General features: G+C 40.7%; 1 protein-coding gene across 19 annotated transcripts in view; it reads left to right on the top strand.

Moving 5' to 3' along the window:
* The window catches only part of FGGY (FGGY carbohydrate kinase domain containing), a 697,591-nt gene that overhangs the window by 426,225 nt on the left and 245,865 nt on the right, over nt 1–25,501 (top strand). For all 19 annotated transcript variants that reach the window (XR_006601768.1, XM_045064615.1, XM_045064604.1 and 16 more), the window contains one exon: nt 16,388–16,503. Coding sequence is in view for 18 of the 19 variants with exons in the window: in XM_045064615.1 (XP_044920550.1) it covers nt 16,388–16,503 (116 nt within the window). In the remaining variant the exon portion in view is untranslated. The remainder of the gene's footprint in view (nt 1–16,387; nt 16,504–25,501) is intronic.

Genomic DNA, 25,501 nt, shown 5'->3' on the forward strand with positions numbered 1-25,501 from the left:
GAAGAACGGTCCTTCCGGTTTGCTGTCCAGGGTGGGAGAGAGGATCATTGAGGTAGTGATGGAAATGCAGTAGGCACCACACAGCAGGGAATGCTGGAAGCATAGTTGTCCACACTGTTGGACGAATTCCCAAAGGATAGTTCTCCTGAAGATGATGAAGATTTACTGGGGCTCAGTAAGGTGAAGGTGTTTCCGGCATGAGCGAGCACCGAAGTGAGAGCAGGCATTCGCTATCCTGGAAGTCGCAGGTGTGTTCTCACAGGTGTGTTCTCACCAGAAAAGAGGCAAACCAGGGATGCCCTCATGCTCCTCACCCTGGGATCCCTAAGACGCACATCTGAGGCAGGTTTTCGTTTTGCTCTGGTATTTCAGTGAGGTTTCTAGAACCTCCACAGATAGTTTCTCTAGCCTACTGTGCTCCCCTAGACCATTGTATATACCATATGAAGACCCTTCTCAAATTACGTTCTGCATGTCCCTCTGCATGTCTCTCTTTACCTTCTGTCTTCGGCACTACTCAAGGGAAGAGATCTAGTCCTCACCTCTGTTTCTCTGTGTCACCATGCTCAGTGCTGGCAAAAATATGTTTGGGGAATAATGAACCACTCCATGAATAGGTGGAGTGTTCTGAGTGGCTTTACTCCTAACTTTGAGGAAGGGGCCCAGTTTGGGCCCAGTATTGGCATTTAAGTTCAAGATATGAATCAAGAATTGGGTTTTCTTAAATATTTTACTTTTATTTATTTTTATTTATTTATTTGAGAGAGAATGAGAGAGAGTGAGAGCATGAGAGGGTAAAGGTCAGAGGAAGAAGCAGGCTCCCCACTGAGCAGGGAGCCCAATGTGGGACTTGATCCTGGGACTCCAGGATCATGACCTGAGTCGAAGTCAGTGGTTTAAGCAACTGAGCCACCCAGGCACCCCAAGAATTGGGTTTTCAACTCAGTTTTATGTTGAGTTGAGCAGGGCTGAGCTGGATGGTTTATGTCATCAGGCTCATTTAGGTCAGATAATGCTCATCAAGTTAGAGCTGAAAACCCATCTTATTTGTAGTGTCCTTAGCATGGCATCAAAGTGAGTTTTCATTTGATTATTTCTCTTTCATTGAAATTTTCTTCCTCAGAGGAAGCTATGAGATGTTGAGGAAACTGCTCACATGGATGAAAATGAGAAGAAAATCTTACCACCTTTTGTCGGGCATGTGCTGTGGACCAGGGACTGTGCTACCTGCTTTATGTGGATTAACTCAACTTTATTGAATTTATGAGGCAAACTCCTGTTTATCTGGTCCCATTTATCTGGTACTGTTGCTCTCCTTTATAGATGAAGGAAATGAAATACAGGGAGGCTCTCTCACTCACTAGTGAATGATGGCATCACCATGTCCATCCAGAACCTGTGGTTTGTACTGCTTGGTAATGTCTTCCTCATATCAGCAGCGAAGGAAGAGTCCTTAGGAGTCTGCTAGTCCATCTCTTCTCCGGAGGCAGGATCATGCTTGAACTGAGTTTCTTGATATATGCACTGTTCCTGAAAGGTCTCTGCACCCTCTGTCCACCTGACGAGGGCCTCCTATTTCAGGACTCACAGCTCAAGCTACTCCCCTGTGAGAAGTTCCCTTAATATTCCCCAAGTAGAGTTGCCCTCCTTCTCGGGTGTTCCTCTTATCTGTGAAATCCCCTTCTTGTGCTAGGGGTATGTTCCTGGAGGCAGTGTGTGTAGTAGTTAAGGATAAGAGCTCTGAAGCTAACTGTTGGGTTCGTGTGCCAGCTCTGCCCATGTCAACAGGTGATCTCAGGTGCTCTTCTGGCCCTGAGAGACTGTGAATCCCTTGGCCTCAAGGGATGATATTTACTCAGAGTGGCTTAGATGCCTAAGTTACAAAATCACCGCGTTCTTGATGTGAATAGCAAGCTGGACTGCATTTTCCTGAAGACCAGACATATTGTTTCTACTAGTTTCTGGGTCTTGCTTCTTGAGGGACATTTGAGAAGTGAGGTTAGTTGGTTGGTTGGTTGTTGTTTTTAATACACTTCAGTTTTCTAGAGCGTTTTAGGTTCACAGCACAATTGATTGGAAGGTCCAGAGACGTCCAGTACAGCCCCTCGCCCCACACATGCACAGTCTGCCCCTTATCCATGTTTTCCTGGAGTGGTGCATTCATTACAAGTGGTGGAACTATGTTGATACATCGTCATCGTGTGTTCATCTAAAGTCCATGGCTTACATTACATTTTTTTTTTTAAACCATACTTTTTTTTTTTTTTAAGATTTTATTTATCTATCTGACAGAGATCACAAGTAGACAGAGAGGCAGGCAGAGAGGGTGGGGGAAGCAGGCTCCCTGCTGAGCAGAGAGCCCTATGCGGGGCTCAATGCCAGGACCCTCAGATCATGACCTGAGCTGAAGGCAAAGGCTTTAACCCACTGAGTCATCCAGGGGCCCCTTACATTACATTTTAAAAAAAAGATTATTTATTTATTTATGAATAATATATATATATTACATATATATACATAATATATTTATATATATTACATTTTATAAAAAGATTATTTATTATTTATGAATAATATATTTATATATTAAATATATTATATATATTTATATTCCAAAATAGAAATATATTCCTAATATAGTAAATATATTAAATATATGATATATTAAATATATATATTAAATATATATTATAAATATATAATATTTAATATATTTATAATATTAATAATTAATTAATCAATATATTTTAATATGATATATCTATTATATTATATTATGTTATATATTATATGATATATAATATATTATATATAAATATATTAATATTGATATATATTAATATATATAAATATATTAAATTATATATAAATTATATTATATTATATATAATATATTTATATATTAAATATATTTATATATTAATTTAATATTATATATTAAATATATTATATTTAATATATTAGGAATATATTTAATATATTAGGAATATATCAGGAATAAATAAATAAATAGGAGACAGAGATTTTATTTATTATTGAGAGAGAGAATGAGGTGTAGGGAGGGGCAGAGGAATCCAGAGAGAAGCAGTCTCCCTACTGAGCAGTTAGCCCAATGTGGGGCTTAATCCCAGAACCCAGAGATCATGACGTGAGCCAAAATCAGACGCTTAACCGACAGAGCCACCCAGGTGCACCCCCATGGCTTATGTTACTGTTCACTCTTGGTGTTGGCTACTCGATGAGTTTGAACCAACATGTGACATGTATCCACCATTATAATATCCTACAGTTTCATTGCTAAAAATCCTCTGTGCTCTGCCTATTCATCCCTCTAGAATCTAGTTTTGAGGCTGTTTTTCTCTTTGTTTCTTTTTCTTTTCCATTTCATTTTTCAGTTCCTTTCCTTTCCTTCCTTTTCTTAGAGACACGGTATCTTGAAAGTTTTGAAAACTTCCCATCTAGTCCATGTCCCCATGGGCACTTCCCTGGCTTCTCTCCTTCTGCTCCATGAAAACTAACCATCCGTCCAATTGCAGCTTCTTTCTTTTGCCACCTAAATGCCTTCAGTCTTCTCACTGTGAACCCTGAGTTCTAGAAGCCACTGTGTCTTTTCATGCTAATTTTGCCTGTTTCTACTCCTCCTCAATGTGAGTTGACTTCACAGCTTTAACTCTCAAAAGCAATGTCCATTTTTGCCTCTTGAGGGAGCATCTCACTCTTGTCCTTGTGTCCTGGATGATGGTATGCATCTCTTGAACATCTTACTGGAACGTCTTCACAGGCAACCGCAAACAGCTACTTCTTTGCCCCTTAGATCTCTGTGTTTTTTCGTCTGCTTTTATTTTTATATTTCCCCCATATTAAGAAAAGGAGATAACAGACAAAATAAACAGTGAAATCAAATATCTCAAATGTATTACACTTTTTCCCATGCTCTGATTTGTAAATATCTATTCATGAATGGACCTGAAAAAGCACATGTTGAACCAATGTAGACTTTTAATTGAGCAGACCAGGGTGTTTAAACTTCTGCCTTGCTCTTCCCTAATGTATGACCTCAGATGAGTTACCCAACTCATGTGAGCCTCATGTCCTTCTCGTTTGAATGAGGATACTGACGACATCCTTACCATTTTGTTATGGGATCAATTGCAATAACCTACATCAAAGTATGGGCACAGGGATGCCTGAGAGGCTCAGTCAGTTCAGCGTCTGCCTCTGGTTCAGGTCGTGACTCTGGGGCCCTGGGATCGAGTTCTGCATCGGGCTCCTTGCTCAGTGGGGAGCCTGCTTCTTCCTCTGCCTACCACTCCCAGCTTGTGCTGTCTCTCTCTCTGACAAACAAAATAAATAAAATCTTTTAAAAAAAGAAAAAAAAAAAGTACTGGGTACAGTGCTTGGTCTGTGGCAGGGACTTAGGACCTGTCCCTAGGTTCCTTCCCTTCCCCTTTTCCTCCCCCACCTCCCATTTTGCCTCTAATCATTATTATTCTTATTTTTTAGGAGATAAATCCAGGTCCACGAATCCAGGGGCTTCCCCAAGAGCTTAGAATGTTTCAGCAGTGACTCTAGGATCTTTTGTTTTCTGACTCTTACATCTCTTTTTCCTTGGGAGGATGGGGAAACTCCCTGAACTGGATTATTTATTCATTTCTTTCTTGCCGCCCATCTTGTCACAGCCATGTTCAAGCCATGTTATCAGCAGGTCTCCCTGAAAAGGCAGTTTCATATTGCCCTGCGTTGCATCATTGCCTGCGTTATTTCGGTCTGTCACGGACCTGTCGGCACGTCTTGATGAGGTGCAGAGCCGGTAGGACCGAGCCTGGAGTCGGACATCTCTTTCTCAGAAGTGGCTTCTGATTGGTGCAGGGTGCTTCTTCAGAAAGAAGGCCATCTTGGTGTCTTTGCTGATACGATTGGCAATCCAGCCGCAGTCATATCTCCCCGCTGAGCTCTGCCTTCAGAGATGGGGATCCGGTCTGTTGTATGGCCTGGAAGAACAGAGCCATCGCAGGCCTGGGAGGTACTGAAGGCTGCAGCCAGGAATAGCTGGGTAATTTATCCCCACTCTTGGGCTCTGAGTATTCTGTTATTCACTGGCTTGTTCCATTGAGACTCTCCAGGTCCTGCCTTCCCCAAGCAGAGAACAAAAGGCTTCCCTTGAAAGTGGGGGCCTGGCAATCTCAGTACAGTGAACTGCATATAAATAATACAGCAGTGCCGACTTCATTTTTATCAAATCTTGTTGAGAAAGGCATCGCAATGATCTGAACTCTGGAACTCCGTGGGCGTGTGCTTTTGATGTGTGCCTTTCTCTGGGTAAAAGCAGAGAAATCAGAAATTTGTGCTCCTACTAAGGCTTCTTCATGGTCTCAGGAGTGTGGCTAGAATCCTGGTGGCACTTTGCCTTTGTTTCTCTCAGAGTTGAGGGGCTCCTTCCTGCCTGGAAAAGCCTTGATATAAACACAGTGGGTCCGCAGGCAATATTTTCTGAGCTGTTGTGTTTTATTAGGCGGAGGATGATGGCGATGATGATCATTCATTCTATCAGTTACTACTAGTCATCATCAAAAATGGGTTTTACTGCTGTTTTACTCCTCCTAAGACTAGAGTGGGTTATCTCTCAGCTTGCCCTCCCTGCTGGCCTTCCGTCTTTCCTTTTGTCTGCTGTGATTCCCCAAAAATGAATCTTGGGGCTATAAACCTGGCAGCCAGAGCTCTGGGTGTTGAGTTGGGGGAAAGAACTTGAGGGCTGACTTGCAAAGAGGCATTTCCTTACTTTATCTCCTGTTCTTGTCAAAGTGCTCCTACTTGTAGCGGCAGGTCCTTATACCCTACTCAGTCTCAGACGGATCTTTGTTGTCTCTCAGGGTGCAGGGGGCGGAGTACCCTGCTTGCACCTCATGAGGGCACACGGGGGTCTACTCCCTGCTTACGCAGCTTTCAGCCATCTTGCCGTTTTTAGCCCCACCTGTATTCCCACTTTCTGAAGTACCTGGTACCTTTGCAGGGAAATTGTTGTGCTTCTGGACTTTTCTCTCTGCTACTTAGGTTTTATCTTTCCAAGTCTGCCAAGGGCCTTACAACTCTTCCATCTGTGTTTTCTGCCTTTCACATCTCTGTTGCTGTCATCTCTCCTGTTAGCTTTGTCATTGTGGGTTTTTGCTTTCTTAAAATATCCTTATACTGCCATTTTACTGGAACCTTTAAAGGGAGCAGAGGTCAACATGTGTCATTAATCTGTCATCTTTAGCTGGAGGGCCCTTTTTGTTTTTTGGTTTTTGCTTTTTTTTTTTTTTTTTTCAAGAAAGAAAGGAGGATGTGTTAGAGATTCCACGTGTTTTTGTGGCTGGGGAAGTAGGTGATGGGAGGTATGGAAGGCAGATGAATCACATTTTCGAAAAGTGGTCCTTGTTCTATCAAAGTGGGTGGTTTGTGCAAAGAATCCAGTGTTCTGTTGCTGCTCTTGGTCGCTCCAGGAGTCAAGAATCTAGCCTTTTCTCTTCTAGAGCCTATGCGAGAGGGATAGCTGGAGATCCAGGCCTTATTAGGAGCCTGAAAGTTTCCTCCTATAACTGACATCCTAGGATTCTCATTCATTTACTTAATAAACATGGATTGAACTCTCAAAAAACTTGCCAGCGAGGCACTGTGCCTGGTGCTGGGAGTGGCGTGATGAATAAAGCAGATAGGGTCCCTGCTGTGGGAGGTCATGGCCAGACCAGAGGTGCTGAAATTCCCAGAAGGCTCGATGGAGCGGCAGGAAATGAAACAAAGTAACATTCTTTTATCAGAAGGAGGTAGGTGCTTTAGTCCCTCCTGACCTTCCCCACTCAAACAGGCTCTTATCTAAAATACAATAAAAAGACAGAAAGCCCACAGTTCTGGACCCCTTCAGCCCGTCACACCTTTTAATCAACATGGACTGCTGAGACTGGGAAGTTTTAGGCAGACCTGTGTTAAAAAAAAAAAAAAACAAACCGAGGGGGACCTTAGGTGGTCACATCCAGTTACACCGTTGTGAACCTTTGATGTCATGTACAGTTTCACATTGCTTGTTAATGCAAGCTTGTTAGAGCTAAAACAAAACAGGAAGAAATCAAACTTAGTTGAGTTTAAGTTGCCATTCTGACAAACTACAATTTTTCTTGACCCCACAAGTCATCCTGGTGAATTGACCCTTTTGTTATTATGTAATGCACCTCTTTTTTTCCCTGGTAATAATTCTTGTTCTGAACTTTATTTTCTAATATTCATACAGCCACTTGTACTTACTATCAGTATGTGCCTGGCATATATTTTTCTCTCCTTCCACTCTTAAACCTGTCTTGCATCTTTTTTATTTTTTTTTATACTGTGTTATGTTAGTCACCATACAGTACATCATTAGTTTTTGATGTAGTGTTTCACGATTCATTGTTTGCATATAACACCCCTTGCACCATGCAGTCGGTGCCCTCCTTAATACCCATCACCAGGCTCACCCATTGCTCCAACCCACGCCCTTCTAAAACCCTGTTTCCCAGAGTCCATAGTCTCTCATGGTTCATCCCCCACTCCGATTTCTCCCCCTTCATTTTTCCCTTCCTTCTCCTAATGTCCTCCATGCTATTCCTTATGTTCCACAAATAAGTAAAACCATATGTTAATTGACTTTCTCTGTTTGATTTATTTCACTCAGCATAATCTCCAGGCCTATCCATGTTGATGCAAAAGTTAGGTATTCATCCTTTTTGATGGCTGAGTAATATTCTATTGTGTATACAGACCACATCTTCTTTATCCATTTATCTGTTTAAGGGCATCTCGGCTTCTTCCACAGTTTGGCTATTGTGGACATTGCTGTTATGAACATTGGGGTACATATAGCCCTTCTTTTCACTACATCTATATCCTTGGGGTAAATACCCAGTAGTGCAATTTTCAAGTTATAGGATAGCTCTATTTTTAATTTCTTAAGGAATCTCCACACTGTTTTCCAAAGTGGCTACACCAATTTGCATTCCCACCAACAGTGCAAAAAGGTTCCCCTTTCTCCACAACTTCTCCAGCATTTGTTGTTTCTTACCTTGTTGATTTTTGCCATTCTGACTGGTGTAAGGTGATATCTCACTGTGGTTTTGATTTGAATTTCCCTGATGGCTAACAATGATGAACATTTTTTCATGTGTTTGTTAGCCATTTGTATGTCTTCTTTGGAGAAGTGTCTATTCATGTCTTTTGCCCACTTTTTGACTTGATTATCTGTCCTGGGGTGTTGAGTTTGAGAAGTTCTTTATAGATCTTAGATATCAGGCCTTTGTCTGTAGTGTTTAAATAACTTTCTTACAGAGAGAATGGAGTTCGAGTTCATTTTTTAATTTTTTAGTCCAGCCTGACAATTTTTGCCTTTTCATTGAAATTTTTAGGCTAGTTTTTTTTTTTTTTTTAAGATTTTATTTATTTATTTGACAGACAGGGATCATAAGTAGGCAGAGAGGCAGGCAGAGAGAGAGGAACGGAAGCAGGCTTTCCGCTGAGCAGAGAGCCCGATGCGGGGCTCAATCCCAGGACCCTGGGATCATGACCTGAGCTGAAGGCAGAGGCTTTAACCCACTGAGCCACCCAGGTGCCCCTTTAGTCTAGGTTTTAATCTACCATCTTGCCATTTGCCTTTTATTCTATGTAATTTTTTTCCTTTTCTTGCCTTCTTCCAGATAACTGAAATGTTTTTAGTATTCTATTTTATTTCCCAAATTAGCTTATTGATTTTATATGCTTTTTTTAAACTGGCTCCTCTAGGATTTATAATACTCATTTTTTAAGTTATCGCAGTTTGCCTTAAAATAATTTTACACCCCATCACATATAAGATCGTTCATATCTCTCTATCATTTTTGCTTTTATAGTCATGTTTTGTTTGTACATATAAGCCTCACAGTACATTGGGGTTTTTTTCTAAATTATTTTTTAAAGATGAAGACTCATAGTCAATTCTCTTTTAAAGAAACTTAAAATGAAAACCTGCTTTTGCATCTACTCACATATTTACTGATTCTGATACTTTTTCCTTATTTTCTATCGATTCATATTTCTACTAGTATCCTCTTCCTCTTCCTTAAAGAAATGCCTTTTAACATGTCCTGCAATGCAAGTTTCTTGGAAATGAATTCTCTCAGTTTTTTTTTTTTTTAAAGACTACTTCATATTAATTACTTGAAGAGCTTTTATTCTGAATATAGAATTCTAGTTTGATGTTTCCTTTTTAAAAGTTTTCAGTACTTTTAAGACATTATTTCACTTTTTTCTGGGTTGCATTATTTCTGGTAAAAAGTCTGTTGACGTTGTTGGACTGTTCTTCTATCATGTGTCTTTCTTCTGACTGCTTTTAAGATCCTCAACTTTTTTTTTTTTAATAATTTGATCATGTAATGTATCTTAATATGGTTTTCTTTGTGTTTATCTTGCATTGGTTTCAGTGAGCATAGCTCCGTGGGTTGATAGCTTTTATCAAATTAAAAAAAATTGGACATTGTTTCTTCAAATATTTTTTATTGGATGCTGACATTGTTAATTTTATGTTATTCAATGTCTGGGTTTTGTTTTTTTTCTAATGAATGTTGGAGCTACTTTTTCTAGTAGGCCCTTAATGTCTTATCTTTTGGATAATGTTTGGCTTTGTTTTATCTTTTGGAATCTTCCTTCAAAACTTTGTTTATTGTAACCTTTACACAGGAAAGTTCAGTTACACTTCTAAGTCATTCTTTGGGGTTTCCACTGAATGTCCCAAGTGATCAATGAAGATGTTCCATTCTAATTTTAGTCACTCAGAGGATTCCCATTCTCAGGTCTTTGTGAGCCCTGAGAATGTCTCAGCTCACAGCCTTTCAGTCACTTCTCACCAGACCTCTTAGAGTGTCTGTTATCTGCATCTTCATAGTTGAAGATTTTGTGGGACTCCTGTGCAGCTTTCCAAGGCCCTCTTTCTGCAGACCTTCCTCCTCCTCGCATGTCTGTGCCATCATGGCTTCCAGGCACCTGGATTCCCTGAATTCTCATCTCAGTCTTCTCAGCTTTGTGACCTGACTTGTTGTCCTTGGCATCCTTCTTTCTGCTTTGTGGTCAGGTATGGGCTTCCTGGCAGAAAGCCAGAGTGATTTTCAGGCTCACCTCATTTGTTTCCTTCTCTCAGGGATCACAGTTCTGTGTTGCCTGTTGTTCAGGGTCTGAGAGCAGTTGTGTCATAATTTTTTTTTTCCTACTTTTCCAGTTTCTCAAGGTATGGTTGGGGAGGTAAAATACAATTCCTGTTAGTCCATCATACTTAGAAGCAGAAGCTTCTATTGTTGCTACTTCATTAAGAGTTTCTATTTTGAGGGTGCCTAGGTGGCTCAGTTGGTTGAGCAACTGCCTTCGGCTCAGGTCATGATCCCAGAGTCCTGGGATCACATCCTGCATTGAGCTCCCAGCTCCACGGGGAGTCTGCTTCTCCCTCTGACTTTTTCCCCTCTCATGCTCTCTCTCTCTCTCTCAAGTGATAAAGAAAATATTTTTTTAAAAAAGGAGTTTCTATCTTGATGTGGCCGTTAATTTCATGAAATACTTTTTTCCCTTCAATATGAGTTGATCATTTTTCCCTCCTTTAATAAAATACTAGGGCAGAATACATGCATAGATCTTCAGTTATTAAAATGTTTTGGAATGTTGTTCATGATGTACTTTTTTCTCATTTTTATGTAAAATTTGGTCATATCTTGCTTAGAATTTTTATGCCCTCATTCGTAATGTGAGAGTGGCCTCTGGTTTTTGTTTCTTATGCTCTCTTTGTTTGGTTTTATAATATAGTTATCCTACCTTCATAAATATCTTAGGGAGCATTTCTTCTTCTAGTCTTTGAAATAACGTGGAGTGCTTTGTTCCTTGAACATTTGTTAATAGTTTCTGGTACAACCATGCAGGCTTAAAATTTTATTTGAAGGATAATTTTTAACTAGTGGCTTATTTTTTTAATGGTAATAAGTTTATTACGGTTTTGTTGTGTTTTCTTGAGTCAGTTTTGGTAAGTTCTGTCTTTCTAGTAAATTATCTGTCCCATCTAAATTTTGAAATGTGCTAACATAATGTTATTTACTTAATCTCCTTTTTTCTGTTAATATCTGCTTTTTCTGTAGTTATATCCCCCATTTTCATTCATCATATTTGTTATTTTTTCCCTTCTCTCCTTTTTCCTTCCTTAATTTTACCAGAGGTTTTTTTGTTTGTTTGTTTGTTTTTCGTATTGTCTTTTCTTAGAATCATGTTTTGGCTCTCTGATTACTGGAATTTTATCTTGTTATATCTTTCATATATTTTTATCTTTACTACGCCATTTGATCTTTTTTCAATTTAATCTATTTTTGTTTTTCATAATTTCTTAAGTTGTCTGCTTAGGTTATTAATTTTCAGACTTGTTTCATTTCTAATAAAAACTTTTTTTTAAAGATTTTTATTTATTTATTTGATAGACAGAGAGAGATCACAAGTAGGCAGAAGGCAGGCAGAGAGAGAGGGGGAAGCAGGCTCCCCGCTGAGCAGAGAACCTGATGCGGGACTCGATCCCAGGACTCTGAGATCATGACCTGAGCTGAAGGCAGAGGCTTAAACCACTGAGCCACCCAGGCGCCCCTCTAATAAAAACTTTTAAATTAAAAATTTCTTTGTAAAATACCATTTTGCCTATCTAGTCTCTGCTTGTATTATAAAATGTTCTCCCTTTCTCTTGCCCTATGTGAACATTCAGAGTTTAGCTTACTGATTGTATTTCAGTCCTTTAATTCCTCAATAGTAATATTATTATTCTTTTGGTTTACCTATTTCCTTAAATTCTGAAAGTGCAGTAAAATCTTTAAATAAATTCTCTTTTCAAGTGGCTTTATTTTTTTAACCTGGGAGCTCTTGTTTTATATATTTCGCATTATGTTTTTCATTCATGAGATTGAATGTGCAATGATATTCTCAGATGGAGTATTTTGTCATTATAGAATGCCCTTCTTAGACTTGGCTAATATTTTTGATCTTGTATTCTACTTTGATATTTAAATTGTCATATTAAAAATTTGTGTTTGGGGACGCCTGGGTGACTCAGTTGGTTAAGCAGCTGTGTTCGGCTCAGGTCGTGATCCCAGCGTCCTGGAATTGAGTCCCATATCGGGCTCCTTGCTCGGCGGGGAACCTGCCTCTCCCTCTGCCTCTGCCTGCCACTCTGTCTGCCTGTGCTCGCTCGCTCTCTCTCCCTCTCTCTCTCTGACAAATAAATAAATAAAATCTTAAAAAAAAAATTTGTGTTTGTTATTTCTTTGTTGACCTTTTAAAAAGAGTATATTTATTTATTTATTTTAGAGAGAGAGCTGGGGGAGGGTAGAGGAAGGGCAGAGGGAGAGGGAGAGAGAATCCTGAGCGGATTCCATGCTAACTGCAGAGCCTGATGGGGGGCTCAATTTCATGACCCTGAGATGAGAACCTGAGCCTAAACCAAGAGTCAGATACTTAACCAGCTGCACCACCCAGGCATACCTTGTTGTTGACCTTTTTATAAAAAATCTTTTTATCACATTAAGAAAATCTGTATTGTAAACAAGATGTAACTCAGTTTTACCCCAATGTGATTACTGTTCTCTTTTAACCACATGTGGAATTCAGCCTGTTCACATTTGTTGTGATAACTGAAATAAGTGACTATTCTTTTTATGGTATTTTTATTTTCTATTTGTATTCCAGTACCCTTTTTCCATTTCCCTTTTGATTGGTTTAGTTTGGTTTCATTGACATCTTTCTCTTTATTCTTTTTTTATTCCTTGCTATTTTGAGAGTTCTACTAAGCTCTTTGTTTCTTTTAGAAATTACCTTCTCATTCCGTACTAAGCTTAACGCTCTGCCCAGACTTACATGTGCATGTATCTGCGTACTTCTTCTGTGTACCCCTTCTTTAGTTTCTGGGTCTGAGGTTCTGCTCATAGTATTTTCACTTCCCGGCCGTTACTAGATTTTTCCTTCTATAGCAGGAAGGTGTTCCAGGAAAAGTTAGCATTACAAATTCCTGCTTCCATTATTTATCATGATCTATGTAGATTTAAATATGTCTGTATGTGCACATATGTGTGTGCACACATATGGAGAGAGAGTGAAGGTCAATGCTCACCACCGCTGGCTCCTCTAGTCTTTGATTTCCCTTATGTGAATCACTTGTTTTTTGTTTAAGTTCATTCTCAAGTGTTGTCCTCAGAGCACATATATGGGAAGTTTGCTTTTTGAATCCTCACATGTTGAAAATGTTTTTCTTTTGGCCTGACAGCTGAATAATATTTTGTCTGGGCATAGGATTCTTGGATCATTTTTCTTAATAGTCTGTACGTTGTCCCACTGTCCTCCACATTCCAGAGGTGTAGATGAGAATTCCTTAGCTAGTCTGAATCTCTTGCCTTTGCAGTAACTTATTCTTTCTGTCTGGAAGCTTGTATAATTTTATGTTTACGCTTGAAATTCAAGTATTTCCTGGATTCACTTCCTGGACTTAATGAGAGTTTTAACCTGCAAGCTTAAATCCTGCTTCAGCTCGGTATATTTAAAAAACAAAAAACAAAAAACCAAAAAAACAAAAACCCCAAATTGGTACTGTATTCATTTAATTATAGAATCTCTTTTCATCTTTTTTTGGGTGTGTGTATCTTTTTAAATTTTTCCTTTTCTCTTAAAAAAAACAAGTCCCTTTTGGAATTCCAGTTATTCTCGTGTTACGCTACTGGATCTGCTCTCCACGCCTCTTTGTTCTCTCATCATTTCTCTCTTCCTGTCTTTGCTCTGGGTAGTATGATATGTTGTTCATTTGGTCTTCCAGATCATTCATTTGAATTTCAACAGTGCCACTGATCTTCTTTTTAGTCCTTCTGCAGAAACTTTTAAATTGAAAACTGAAAATCAGTGGTTCTCATTCAGAAAGTCTTTCTTGCCTCCTTCTGAGCTCCGTGTCCCTTCGTGATGCTCAGTCCCTGTAGTTTCACCATTGTCTCTTCAGAGTGACCTGCCTCCTATACATGTTTCCTGGAAAACACTCTCATGTGAACTAGTCCCTGAACTTAGATATTGTTTTTGTTCTCCCTGCTCACCGATCGCTTCCTCTTTCAGCTTACACCTGGATGTTACAGTTTGTTCGGCATTAACAAACCTGAGAGCAATGAAAGCCCAGGAATGTCGGCCCTGGCACTCTGGCTCCAGAGAACAAAGAGCCAGTGGCCTCTTCTCCCTGGGGACTACGCTCCTCCCTGGCTGCCCATCTGTGACACAGCTCAGCCTGCTAGTGTCCCCACAGTCTTTCACAGCCCCCTACCTGCATTTGTAATCCTACAAAGTACATCCTCCACCCCTAGGGGGCTGGTAGGTCAGCTTGCCTGATGGTGACAAGTTATTCTGGGAGTTGCAAGCTGCTCACACAACACCTCAGGGAATGAAAGGACCCTGGCCTTTTTTTTGGTAATTATTTTATTTTTTTTAATTATGTTCAGTTAGCCACTGTATAGTACATAATTAGTTCTTGATGCAGTGTTCAGTGATTCATTAGTTAAATATAACACCCAGTGCTCATCACAGCTCATGCCCTCCTCAATACTCATCACCCTCTTACCTCTTCCCCCCCACCCGCCTCCCACTTCGAAACCCCCAGATTGTTTCTCAGGGCCCATTGTTTCTCATGGTTCGTCTCCCTCTCTGATTTCACCCCCTTTGGATTTCCCTCCCTTCCCCATGGGCCTCCGTGCTATTGCTTATGTTCCACATATGAGCGAAACTGTGTGATAATTGTTCTTCTCTACTTGACTTACTTCATTTAACATAATTCCCTCTAGTCCCATCCATGTCAGTGCAAATGGTGGGTATTCATTGTTCCTGATGGCTGAGTAATATTCCATTGTATATGAACCACATCTTCTTTATCCATTCATCTATTGAAGAGCATCTCGGCTCCTTCCATAGTTTGGCTATTGTGGACATTGCTGCTGTGAACATTGGGGTGCATGTACCCCTTCTTTTCACTGCATCTTTATCTTTGGAGTAAATATCCTATAGTGCTTTTTCTGGCTCATAGGATATCTCTGTTCTGAACATCTTGACGAACCTCCATACTTTTTCAGAGTGGCCACACCAACTTGCATTCCCACCAATGGTGCAAGAGGTTTCCCCTTTCTCCACAACCTCTCCAACATTTGTTGTTTCTTGCCTTGTCGATTTTTGCCATTCTAACTGGTATAAGGTTTTGTGGTTTTGATTTGTTTTTCCCTGATGGCTAGTGATGTTGAACACTTTTTCATGTGTCTGTTAGACATGTGTATGTCTTTTGTCTGTTCATGTCTTCTGCCCATTTATTGACTGGGTTATTAGTTTTTTGAGTATTGAGTACAAGAAGTTCTTTATAGATCTTGGATATCAGCCCTTTTTCTGTAATGTCATTTGCAGATATCTTCTCCCATTCCGTGGGTTGCCTCTTAGTTTTGTTGATTGTTTCCTTTGCTGTGCAGAAGCTTTTTATCTTGATGAAGTTCCCAAAGTTCATTTTTTTAAAAGATTTTATTTATTTTATTTGACAGACAGAGATTACAAGTAGACATAGAGGCAGGCAGAGAGAGAATGGAGGAAGCAGGCTCCCTGCTGAGCAGAGAGCCCGATGTGGGGCTCAATCCCAGGACCCTGGGATCATGACCTGAGCTAAAGGCAGAGGCTTTAACTCACTGAGCCACCCAGGTGCCCCACCAAAGTTCATTTTTGCTTTTGTTTCATTTGCCTTTGGAGAACTCCTTGAAAGAAGCTTCTATGGCCGATGTTGAAGTCAGTGGAAACTCAGCCTAGGCTGGAGAAGTATTTGAGTTACTAGGGGGAATAAGCTGGGAAAAATTTTCCAAACAAAAAGGAGTAGGGCAAAGGCACAGAAATGTGCAAGAATTTTTTTGTTCAAGAAAGCTGCAAATGATTTTTTTTTTAATTGCTGGAATGTAGAATACTAAGGGTAAATGTATGAAAAATAAAGTTGGAGAGGAAAGTACCTTCCAGCATTCCAGTCTTCCTCCTGTTAAATGTTGCTTTAGGCTGTAAAAGTATACCAGCTACTTTCTCAATTTCTTTTTACCTTTTTTATTATAGAGAATTTTAAACATGCACAGAACAGAGTAGATCACGAACACATTTACCCATCACTCAGCCCCACAACCACCAACGCATGCCCAGGCAGAAAGGGAGACTTTGTATCTGAATAGGGGTGTGTAATTACTTACTTTGGTTTATTCTACTTCTTTAACACTAATGCAGATATCCGGGTAGTTAGTTGGTGAAATATAGAGGAAGCCTGACTTATGTTATTGGTTCTACTTTTCTCCCATTTACTTAGGTCTCTCTGCTCCCTGGTGTGCAAATGGACATACTCTGCCGAGAAAGGCTGGGATGACAGTTTCTGGAAGATGATTGGATTGGAAGATTTTGTTGCAGATAATTACAACAAAATAGGTAAAAGGCAAACAAAATGAAAACATCTGGAGAGTAATTGTGTGTGTGTGTGTGAGGATATTGTCTTTTTGTTTGTTTGTTTGTTTTTTATAAATAGAAATGCAGGGGGCACCTGGGTGGCTCCATCAGTTAAGTGTATGACTCTGGCTCAGGTCATATTCTCAGCATCCTGAGATTGAGCCCTGTGTCAGGTTCCCTGCTCAGTGCGGAGTCTGCTTGTCATTTTCCTTCTGCCTCTGCTTCTCCCCCCACTTGTGTGCGCGTTCTCTCTCTCTCTCTCTCTCAAATAAGTAAACAAAATCTTTAAAAAAATAAAAAAGAGGAGCACCTGGGTGGCTCAGTTGGTTAGGTGTTCGCCTTTGGGTCGGGTCTTGATCTCAAGGTCCTGGGATCAACCTTCCCATCCATCTGGTCTCCCTACTCAGCAGGAAGTCTCCTTCTCCCTCTGCCCTTCTTTCTGCTCATGTGCTCTCTCTCTCAAGTAAATTTTAAAAAGAAAAGAAAAGAAATGCAGAGACTCAGCCCTGTTTTTCTAAGAGAAATGAGTCTATTGTGATGGGTAGACCATAGACCATATCCAGTTGGGCCTTGTGTTGGGGCTCATAGGAACTGTGTGGAGGTACAGGGTATGGGAAGTCTTCATTGAAATATAGAATTGTAGACATTGGACTAGATTGAGGAAGACAGTCACATGGAGTAGCTGGGAATAGCATAATCAAGAGGGTGTATATAGATCGTTCCCAATCAGCTGGGAAGATGCTTTGTGCATTAGATTCAAAGAACCAGACAAGGCCATGAACAGAAAGAAAAACAATTGAAAAGATAAAAGTGAGAATAAACTACAGCATGAGGTGTACAGCATGATTTCTGACTCAGGCCTTAGAGTCCCAGACGTCATTTTATGTGGCCAGCTAATAAAGATGTGGTTGACGAGGAGGGATTTCCTTGGTGAAAGCGTTGCGATGCTGGGTACATACCTATAACAGGAGCTGGCATTTGACAGTCAAAGGTTGGCATGTTCATTTCACAGGAAGTTGTTGATTTCCTGTAGTTACTACTTGCAGTTGCAGTCAGCTGTCATCAGGCAGGCAGTTATCCCTAATTAAATAGAAATCCTTCCATACTGTTTCGTGTTTAAGCTAAGGTCTTGTAACAGTAAAATGAAAAGGACAGTGGGTTATACAAAATGGAAGGTAATTCCCTTTTTTGGCGTAATAGCATAGAGGGAAGTGACTATCAGGTCAGCTCTGTCATTGTCACAACATGGCCTCCAACTTTGGGTCCAAGTCAGTCACTCCAGTTTCCATCAGTTCCCAGTCAGTGAGTGGGAGGAATGAAAAGGACCAGAGGAATCCATCTCCATTCTTCTGGAGAATGAGCCACATCATTTCTGATCACATCCCATTAACCAGCACTATGGCCCCATGAGGCTGCAAGTGTGGCTGAGGACTGTGGCATGGGCTGGGCAGCCATGTGTCCATGAACGTGGCCAGCTAAAACTTGAGAGTTGTGCTGTTAAATATTGGGGAAAAACTGCTGTGTGCTACAGTTTCTGACTGCCCTTGATAAGCAAGTCACATGGTAGGTCATTTCAGTTTAACTTTGTTCTGGGGAAATCCTCATGACCCATCTATTGAAGGGCAAGAGTTTAAGGATAGAAACATGAAAGATTCAAGCAGCACCTATCCTGCTATGTTGTAGATAGCTTAACTTGGTTGTCTGTGGTCTCTTCAACTGCTAATTGCTAAGTCTGGGTAAAAGAAAAGAGTAGTATGCAGCAAGAGTCATTCTGGGATTTCTGTGGTTCTACTGAAGTCACGTCTATATCTGAGCTGGTAGAGAAGGGGAGGAGGTTGGAACCAGAGAAGAGAAGAAGAAAACAAAGCAGCAGACATTCATCATCATTTATATTCTGAGTCCTTTGGTAGTTGATTTATGTACGTCATCTCATGTGGCCCTCACAAACCTTTTGGCGTAATAGCTATTCCCATTTTGTGAATGGGAAACTGGGATTCAGTTCCTTGTCCACCATTAAGTTGTTGAGTTAGTATTAGAACTGGGGTCTCTAACTCCACACTTTGGTACCAAAGCACACTGACTATTGGGATATATGAGACTAAGGGAGCTGGTGTGTCTGTATGGTTGGCCTCCAGTGGGATTACACAGTAGTCCAGGATTGAGCCCCCAAAGTCAGTATCAGCTAGACTGGAACAAGTGCACATACCTGAACAGAAGAAAGGTATGATGGGATCTCAGTTGATAAGTGGAGTATAACTTCACAAGGTGTATAAAGGTGTTAATACCATAAGTCATATGCTGGTTGGCTTTGAAATTTTGGGTGTTCCACCCATTTGGAAGCAGCAGCTTGGACATCAACTGAGAAATAGGGTGAGACTTTTATTCTGGGGGATGAGTGAGGTGACTAGAGGCTGGAGTGTTGGGACTCCTGCCAACAGGGCTGGGTTTTTAGACAGTGCTTCCGGTTCACCAGAGAGAATGGGCAGCCACACAGGAAGCCAATGCTAAACCAGAAGCTTCCGGAGGGCAGGGATCACTGCACCTTACCCCGAGTGTCTTGGCACAGGTGACATTGAGTATCTGCTGACGGAATGTGTGAGACACAAACACAGTTGCTGGTGTGGAGACGGAAGGCAAGAGTGAAGACAAAAGTGTGGCAAAGAGATGTCTTGGGTGTCTTAATCTGTGAAGCTGCTGTAGCAAAACACCACAGACTAAGTGATTTAGAGCAATGAAATTTATTTCTCAAGTTCTGGAGGCTGGGAAGTGCCAACAAGGTAAGTTTAGTTCTGAGGCCTCTTTTCCTGGCTTGTTGGCAGCTGCCTCTCACCGTGTGCTCATGTAATCTCTTTTTTGTACATGTGAAGAGACTGTACTCAAGAGAGTGCCTCACTAGTGCCTCTTCCTCTGAGGGCACAGATCCTGTTGGCTCAGAGCCCCACCCTTTTCCTAAAGATTTATTTATTTGAGAGAGAGAGAGAGAGACCGAGAGTATAAGTGGAGGAGGGGTAGAGGAGAGGGAGAGGGAGACTCACAGGCAGATTCCCTGCTGAGCACGGAGCACAACACAGGGCTCAGTCTCACGTGAGATCATGACCTAAGCTGAAATCAGGAATCAGACACTCAACTGACAGAGCTGCTCAGGCACCCCAGTGCCCTACCCTTTTGACCTCATTTAATTTTAATTACTTCTTTACACATCCTCTCTCCAAGTGTAGTCACATTGGGGATTAGGGTCTTGACATATGAATTTTGGAGACAGTTCAGCCCATAGCACCAGAGTATGAGTACACTGGTCATTAGAGCTAGAGCAGGGACATCAAGTCCTGAGTTCCTAGGCTGCTGTTCTAGAAGCACCCCAGGAGCTTGCTGCCTTGATGGAGAACCACCAGGACTGAGAACCAAGAGAAGGTCTCTTGTCTTATAATTGAGGGGTATAGGCAAGATGGGTCTAAAACACTGAACCGGGGGCTAGAGTGGTTCTAGTTCTGGCACTAATGGTGTGAACTTAGACAAGTCTCATACCATAAATTCTTACCCATGAAGGCATAATTAATAGTAGCAGTTAAAACTAATAGTTTACTGCTTCTCAGACATGATACTATTGCATTTTAACCATTATCTTTGTAGATTTTTAAAAACTATGTAATGGAGTTGTTTTTATTTATCCTCTTCTACAGCTAAAGAAACCAACGGTCAGAAAAGGGAAAAGTGTTTAAATGATGGTTGCACAGTTTGCAAGCGGTAGAGGCAGAATCCAGAGCCATGTTGCTATATTGACTTCCAATTAATATCCATTATGTACCTATGAATGGAAGGCGACAAATAAGCACTAACCCTGCTTCTTCCCTCCTATATTTCAAGCACATCTCTCTGTGCTGTTGCAGACCTTATTGCATGTAATTCTCACGGTCTGTGACAAAAGTAATGTTACTTTGTTTGCAGATGAAAATTTGATAAATAATCTCATCTAACCCCATGCAGAAGTAATAAAATAAATGGTAAACCCTCCCAATGGGAGGCCCTAGAAGGAGCTAATATCTTACTGGAACACAGAGTTAAACTTCAGTTACATGTATGTGCCCCCCCATCCCCTAAATTTGGTTGTTCCTTCTGAGTGTTCTCATGATGTAGTAACTGTATGTTAGTAGAGTACACTTTGATTACCTGTATGTGTCTTGATTCTATATTAGACTGTGAGCTCCTTGACTTCAGGACTTTCACTAATTTACCTTTGTGTCTTCAGTTCCGGTGTAGGGGATGGTACACTTCAGTAGCTCAAATACTATGTGGTTAGTAAGTAAATAAATTGACCTGAGATGGCTGGTCCTGGTAGGTTGGCACTTTTTGCTTTTAAAAGCTATAATGGTATTAACTGATTTTAATAATATCTTTGGTGACTTGGGTCCAACTTCAACTCTGATTTTTTTTTTTTTTAATTTTAACATTTGCTGCTCCCCCCAGCCCTAACACAAAACCCATGTTTAATTAGTATATTAGGTTTGCTAATAGAGCAATACCTACAGGAAATATTCGTTAAAAATCCATAGTGTTAATCTAGCAGAAGATTTCCAGAGTAACTTTATTAGATTTAGCCTGTTAAGTTAATGGATTTTTAATGGATGTCCTAAGGAGACATATCATTAACCAGAATATTGCCGTACATGAATTAAAACTTACCCATTCATCAAAATTATTTGTGTGATATTTCCTTTGATTTTCATTTCTGGTGACTTGAACTTGTAGTTTCAGTCTGATTCAAAAGTGGAAGATAGTAAAGAGTTTGTTAACTCTCAGTTGTGACTTTCAGAGATCGCTCTGGGAGATACCTCCAGAGATTCTTCAGTAATTCTTGTAACTATGAGAAATGCGTCTCGGAAGCTTCCCTGTGAAGTGTTAAACATTTCTAGTGGACTCATTGCCCGTCAAGATGCGGGCAATAAAGTGCAAAACCTTTTAGCAGATTTGAGCAGAGCTTCGTGGATTTGAGCATTAATACAATTACCATAATTCGCTCCATGTGGAGCTTTTAGCCAAGTCTTTACCAGCCTTCCTGGGCTCGTGCAGTAAATAAATGCTTTCCCCGAAAACTGAACACCTCAGCAACTGATGGTCTTACAGAGGGATATTTATGAAATAAATTATTGATGGAGTGTAAGTTAAGGATGAAATGCAATATTTATATGGTACATTTGAAGGACAGGGGAAGAAATTTACAGTGTTTTAAGTAACTTACATGCAAATTCTCAAAGCTAAAATGTTACCACCGAATGCCTTCTTTCAAGGAGGTATTTGGATGGTTTGATTAGGGAACATTTATACAAAGTAAGGTGAAAAATAGTTTTGTGAATCAAAAGAATATAGTAGACATTTCTTCACAATTGAAACTATACTGACGAACTATTGAATGTTCAGAGTTGATGGGAAACACTCCAACCCAGTGTCTTGCAGGGAATCATCTACCCATGGTCCAATAAAACGATCTGTGCCAATAAATGTTGACCTTCAGTTCCACGTGAATCATCTGCTGGTCACCCATCTAATCCTACATAGCTCTCAAAAGCAACAGGAAGGAAGAGATCTGTGGGGAGAAAGGACCCTTAGGAAGACAAGCGGCATCCCACCTGCTCTCATCCATTATCCAGGCTGTCTTTCAGCACATCCCTGTTGCTTTTTTACTTCCTGGGCAGAGTGCTTCCCTGTGTTATTGGGGCAGGCCACTTCATGGAAACTCCTGTGCACAAGGCAGAATTACAGAGTGCTTATTTGCATTACAGAAAGAGCTTTGTTATGTATAAGGATGTAATGTGCTAGCCTCCAGATCCTGCATTATGTGGGGTCAGGAAAATCAGGCAAAAAACAGACTTACAAGCTCAGGTAGAAGGACTTCCTAACTTAAGTGAGGCAAAGATGAAGATAGGCATCCCTGAAAGAAGACCATTCCCTCGGGGCGGGAAGGCTACCTTTTTAAACTTATTTTCTCTTCCTCTGGGAGACTCTTTTAGGCATAGGCCACTGGCTACCATCTGGCATGTAGTAGAGACTGACGAAATAGTTGGTGAATGAGTGAATATATGTTTGAATGACAGATTTGATAAACAGTTCCTTTTTTGGCCTCAGTTGTCCAAGGTACTTACGTATTCTCTATAAATTGTTTTTGAATTATGTGACATTACTAGGTGACAGGCAGTGATTTCATTTCATAATTTCAGTGTTCACATGACTTTTGTCATGAATATATTTGCCACTTGAGAAAGGACTCTGTGGAGGACACACAACCCTGAGTGAGAGTTGTGGTCCAGCCTCATTCCTGTAGCATTTCTCTCTGAGACTTTTCCATGACAGAAAATAATTTCAAACTCCTTGATGGAAAACAAACAAAAAATGAGCAGACTTACTTTAAGAAGATTAGGACTATCGCTTTTCCATAGAGTCAGGTAACCCTGCAGTTAACTAACGCTGCATTTGAGATATTTTTATCATGTAGGCTTCACCCTAGAGACAAAGACTCATGACTCCTCACAAGTATGGGTTGAAGGTATTGTTGCCCCAGTATTCACCACTGGTCTGCTCTGAAGTCTAAACAATGAAGAGGGGAAATTGGAGGGGGAGATGAACCATGAGAGACTGTGGACTCCGAGAAACAAACTGAGGGTTTTAGAGGGGAAGGGGGTGGGAGGGATGAGTGAGCCCAGTGATGGGTGTTAAGGAGGCCATGGATTGTGTGAAGCACTGGGTGTTACACTCAAATAATGAATCATGGAACACTACATCAAAAACTAATGATGTATATAGTATGGTGACTGATGTACATAATAAAAAAATAAATGAACAAAAGAGAAATAAAGTCTGAACAATAGAGAACAGTTCTCAGAGCCAGCTGAAGCAAAGTGCAGTACTGAATTAAAGAACACGGTAGAGAAATCCTACCTCTTTTCGGAACATGGCTAGACCTTGGGACCCACATGACACCTACCTAATCCATTCATCGGTAGGCCAAGGAGCTCCCACAAAGAGATGAGACCTGGCTGGGCTTGCTTGGGGCCTTGATCTGCTTACTTCACAAACTGAAAGAGCCTGCTGGCCTGGATCTAGGTAGTTCAAGAAGAGAGACCCATGCCAAGCCTGCACTGATTCCATGTCAGAGCAGTGGCACCCTTTCCTTGTTAAAATGGCCCAGGGAGGTTGGTTTTCTTCAAGCCTCATGGATCAGCTAAGTGATCTTCTTCCCATGGATGGAATATGTAAGAGTATGCAAGTATGAGATGAAAGTGCTCATTATGAATGTTGCTCCACTGTGAGGGAGAGAAAAGGAAATTGGCATGTGGAAATGTGCCTAAGGGGTTTCTACCAGTGATAGGCATCATGGCCAGCGTTGGGAGCCTGAATCCAGGGATATCCTATTATCCGTAGTTGTGGGTATTATATACTTTCATGGCTATTAATACCCAATGATCTGAATTTTCCCCGTAGAACTAGATATGTTTGCAAGGATTTATCCATTCATTCCTTAGAATATGAGACTTTCCGTTTAGAATTTTGCTCAACTGCTGGCTCTACCTTGATATCATGAGAGGCTGGTGCTTTTTTTTTTTTGTAATATATTTTGGGGGGTCTGGAGAAATCTTTGGACACAGGTAATCCCAGCATTTTCTAGGATTTATGGGGCCTCTCACATCACTAGATCCCATGTTCTGGGGGTGGCCATCCCTTTGGGTGCCCTGGACTAGGCTCTGTCTTTGCCCTTCACCCTGGGTGTTTGGTCTGACCCCACTTTTTCTTATTACCCTTCTCATTCCTGTCCAGGTGATAGAATAAGGTCTTTTCAGTGTCTGAGGCAAGTTCATATCCTCTGAATATTGTACTGTCTTATTTTATCTTTTAAAATAAGACTTCTGCCTAATGGAGAATGACCTAGAGGTCTTCATGTTAGTGATCCATCCAATCATTTATCCGTCCAAACAGCCACACTACTGAGTGCCTCCTATGTACCAGGCACTAAACTAAATTTGGGAGATATAAAACTATACTCATCATGGTCCATGCCCTTGGACATCTCATATCTAGGGAACAGGCAAATTAATATTCTCAGTGTTTTTCTTGCTTTTCAGTAAGTCTAGCCATGTTCAAAATACTGTGGGCAAGCAGAGTATAAAGTCACGACTGGAGGTGGTATGAAGGAAGTCTTCTTATGAGATGTCCAAAAATTATGAGTAGTAGTTCACGTGGGAGATGATTTTTAAGGCAGGAGAAACTGCCCAGGCAAAGGCATGGAGGCACAGAAGACTAAGTGTGCATGAATTTCTGGATGTGGCTGGAGCATAGTGGACCTAGGGTGGGAAAGGAGAGGGGACTAGATTTAATTTCTTTTTATTTTTTTAAGATTATTTATTTATTTGTGAGAGGAGGGACAGAGGGACAGAGAATCCCAAGCAGACTCTGCATACTACATATGCCCCTACATGGGGCTCTATCTCATGACTTTGAGATCATGACCTGAGCTGAACTCAAGAGTCGAATGCTCAACCCACTGAGCCACCCAGGTGCCCCAAGGGACTGGGTTTCATTTCTAATGGAGCTTCTATCCTTCCTTAAAGAAGGGGCCACTGGTTGGAGACTCAACAAAATTTTCTCTATTCCTCCCAAGAGGTAGTTCTAATTATTACTCTTGCCCATGCTGTAAATAAAATTGTGGGTAGTTTTAGAAGTTTTGTAGCTCCTGTGAAGATGATTGTGTGTGTGTGTGTGTGTGTGTGTGTGTGTGTGTGTGCATGTGCCCACCAGGTCTGTTTCTTTCCTCTAATCACATCCAGTACCTGTTAACTGCCTCCTTACCATAGAGCTTTGCTGGGTGAGGAGGGGGTCGAAAGGAGATATCACATAGCACAGGACATGTGGTTTACAAAGCCTAGAGACCTGTTAGTTGTTATCATTTTTAAATGTATCTTGGCACCAAAAATACAAGCATCTTTACTCTCTC

This window comes from Mustela putorius, unplaced genomic scaffold (genome assembly GCF_011764305.1).
Source record: "Mustela putorius furo isolate JIRA1106 unplaced genomic scaffold, ASM1176430v1.1 tig00003853_pilon_pilon_pilon, whole genome shotgun sequence".
In the NCBI taxonomy this organism is placed as follows: Eukaryota; Metazoa; Chordata; class Mammalia; order Carnivora; family Mustelidae; genus Mustela; species Mustela putorius.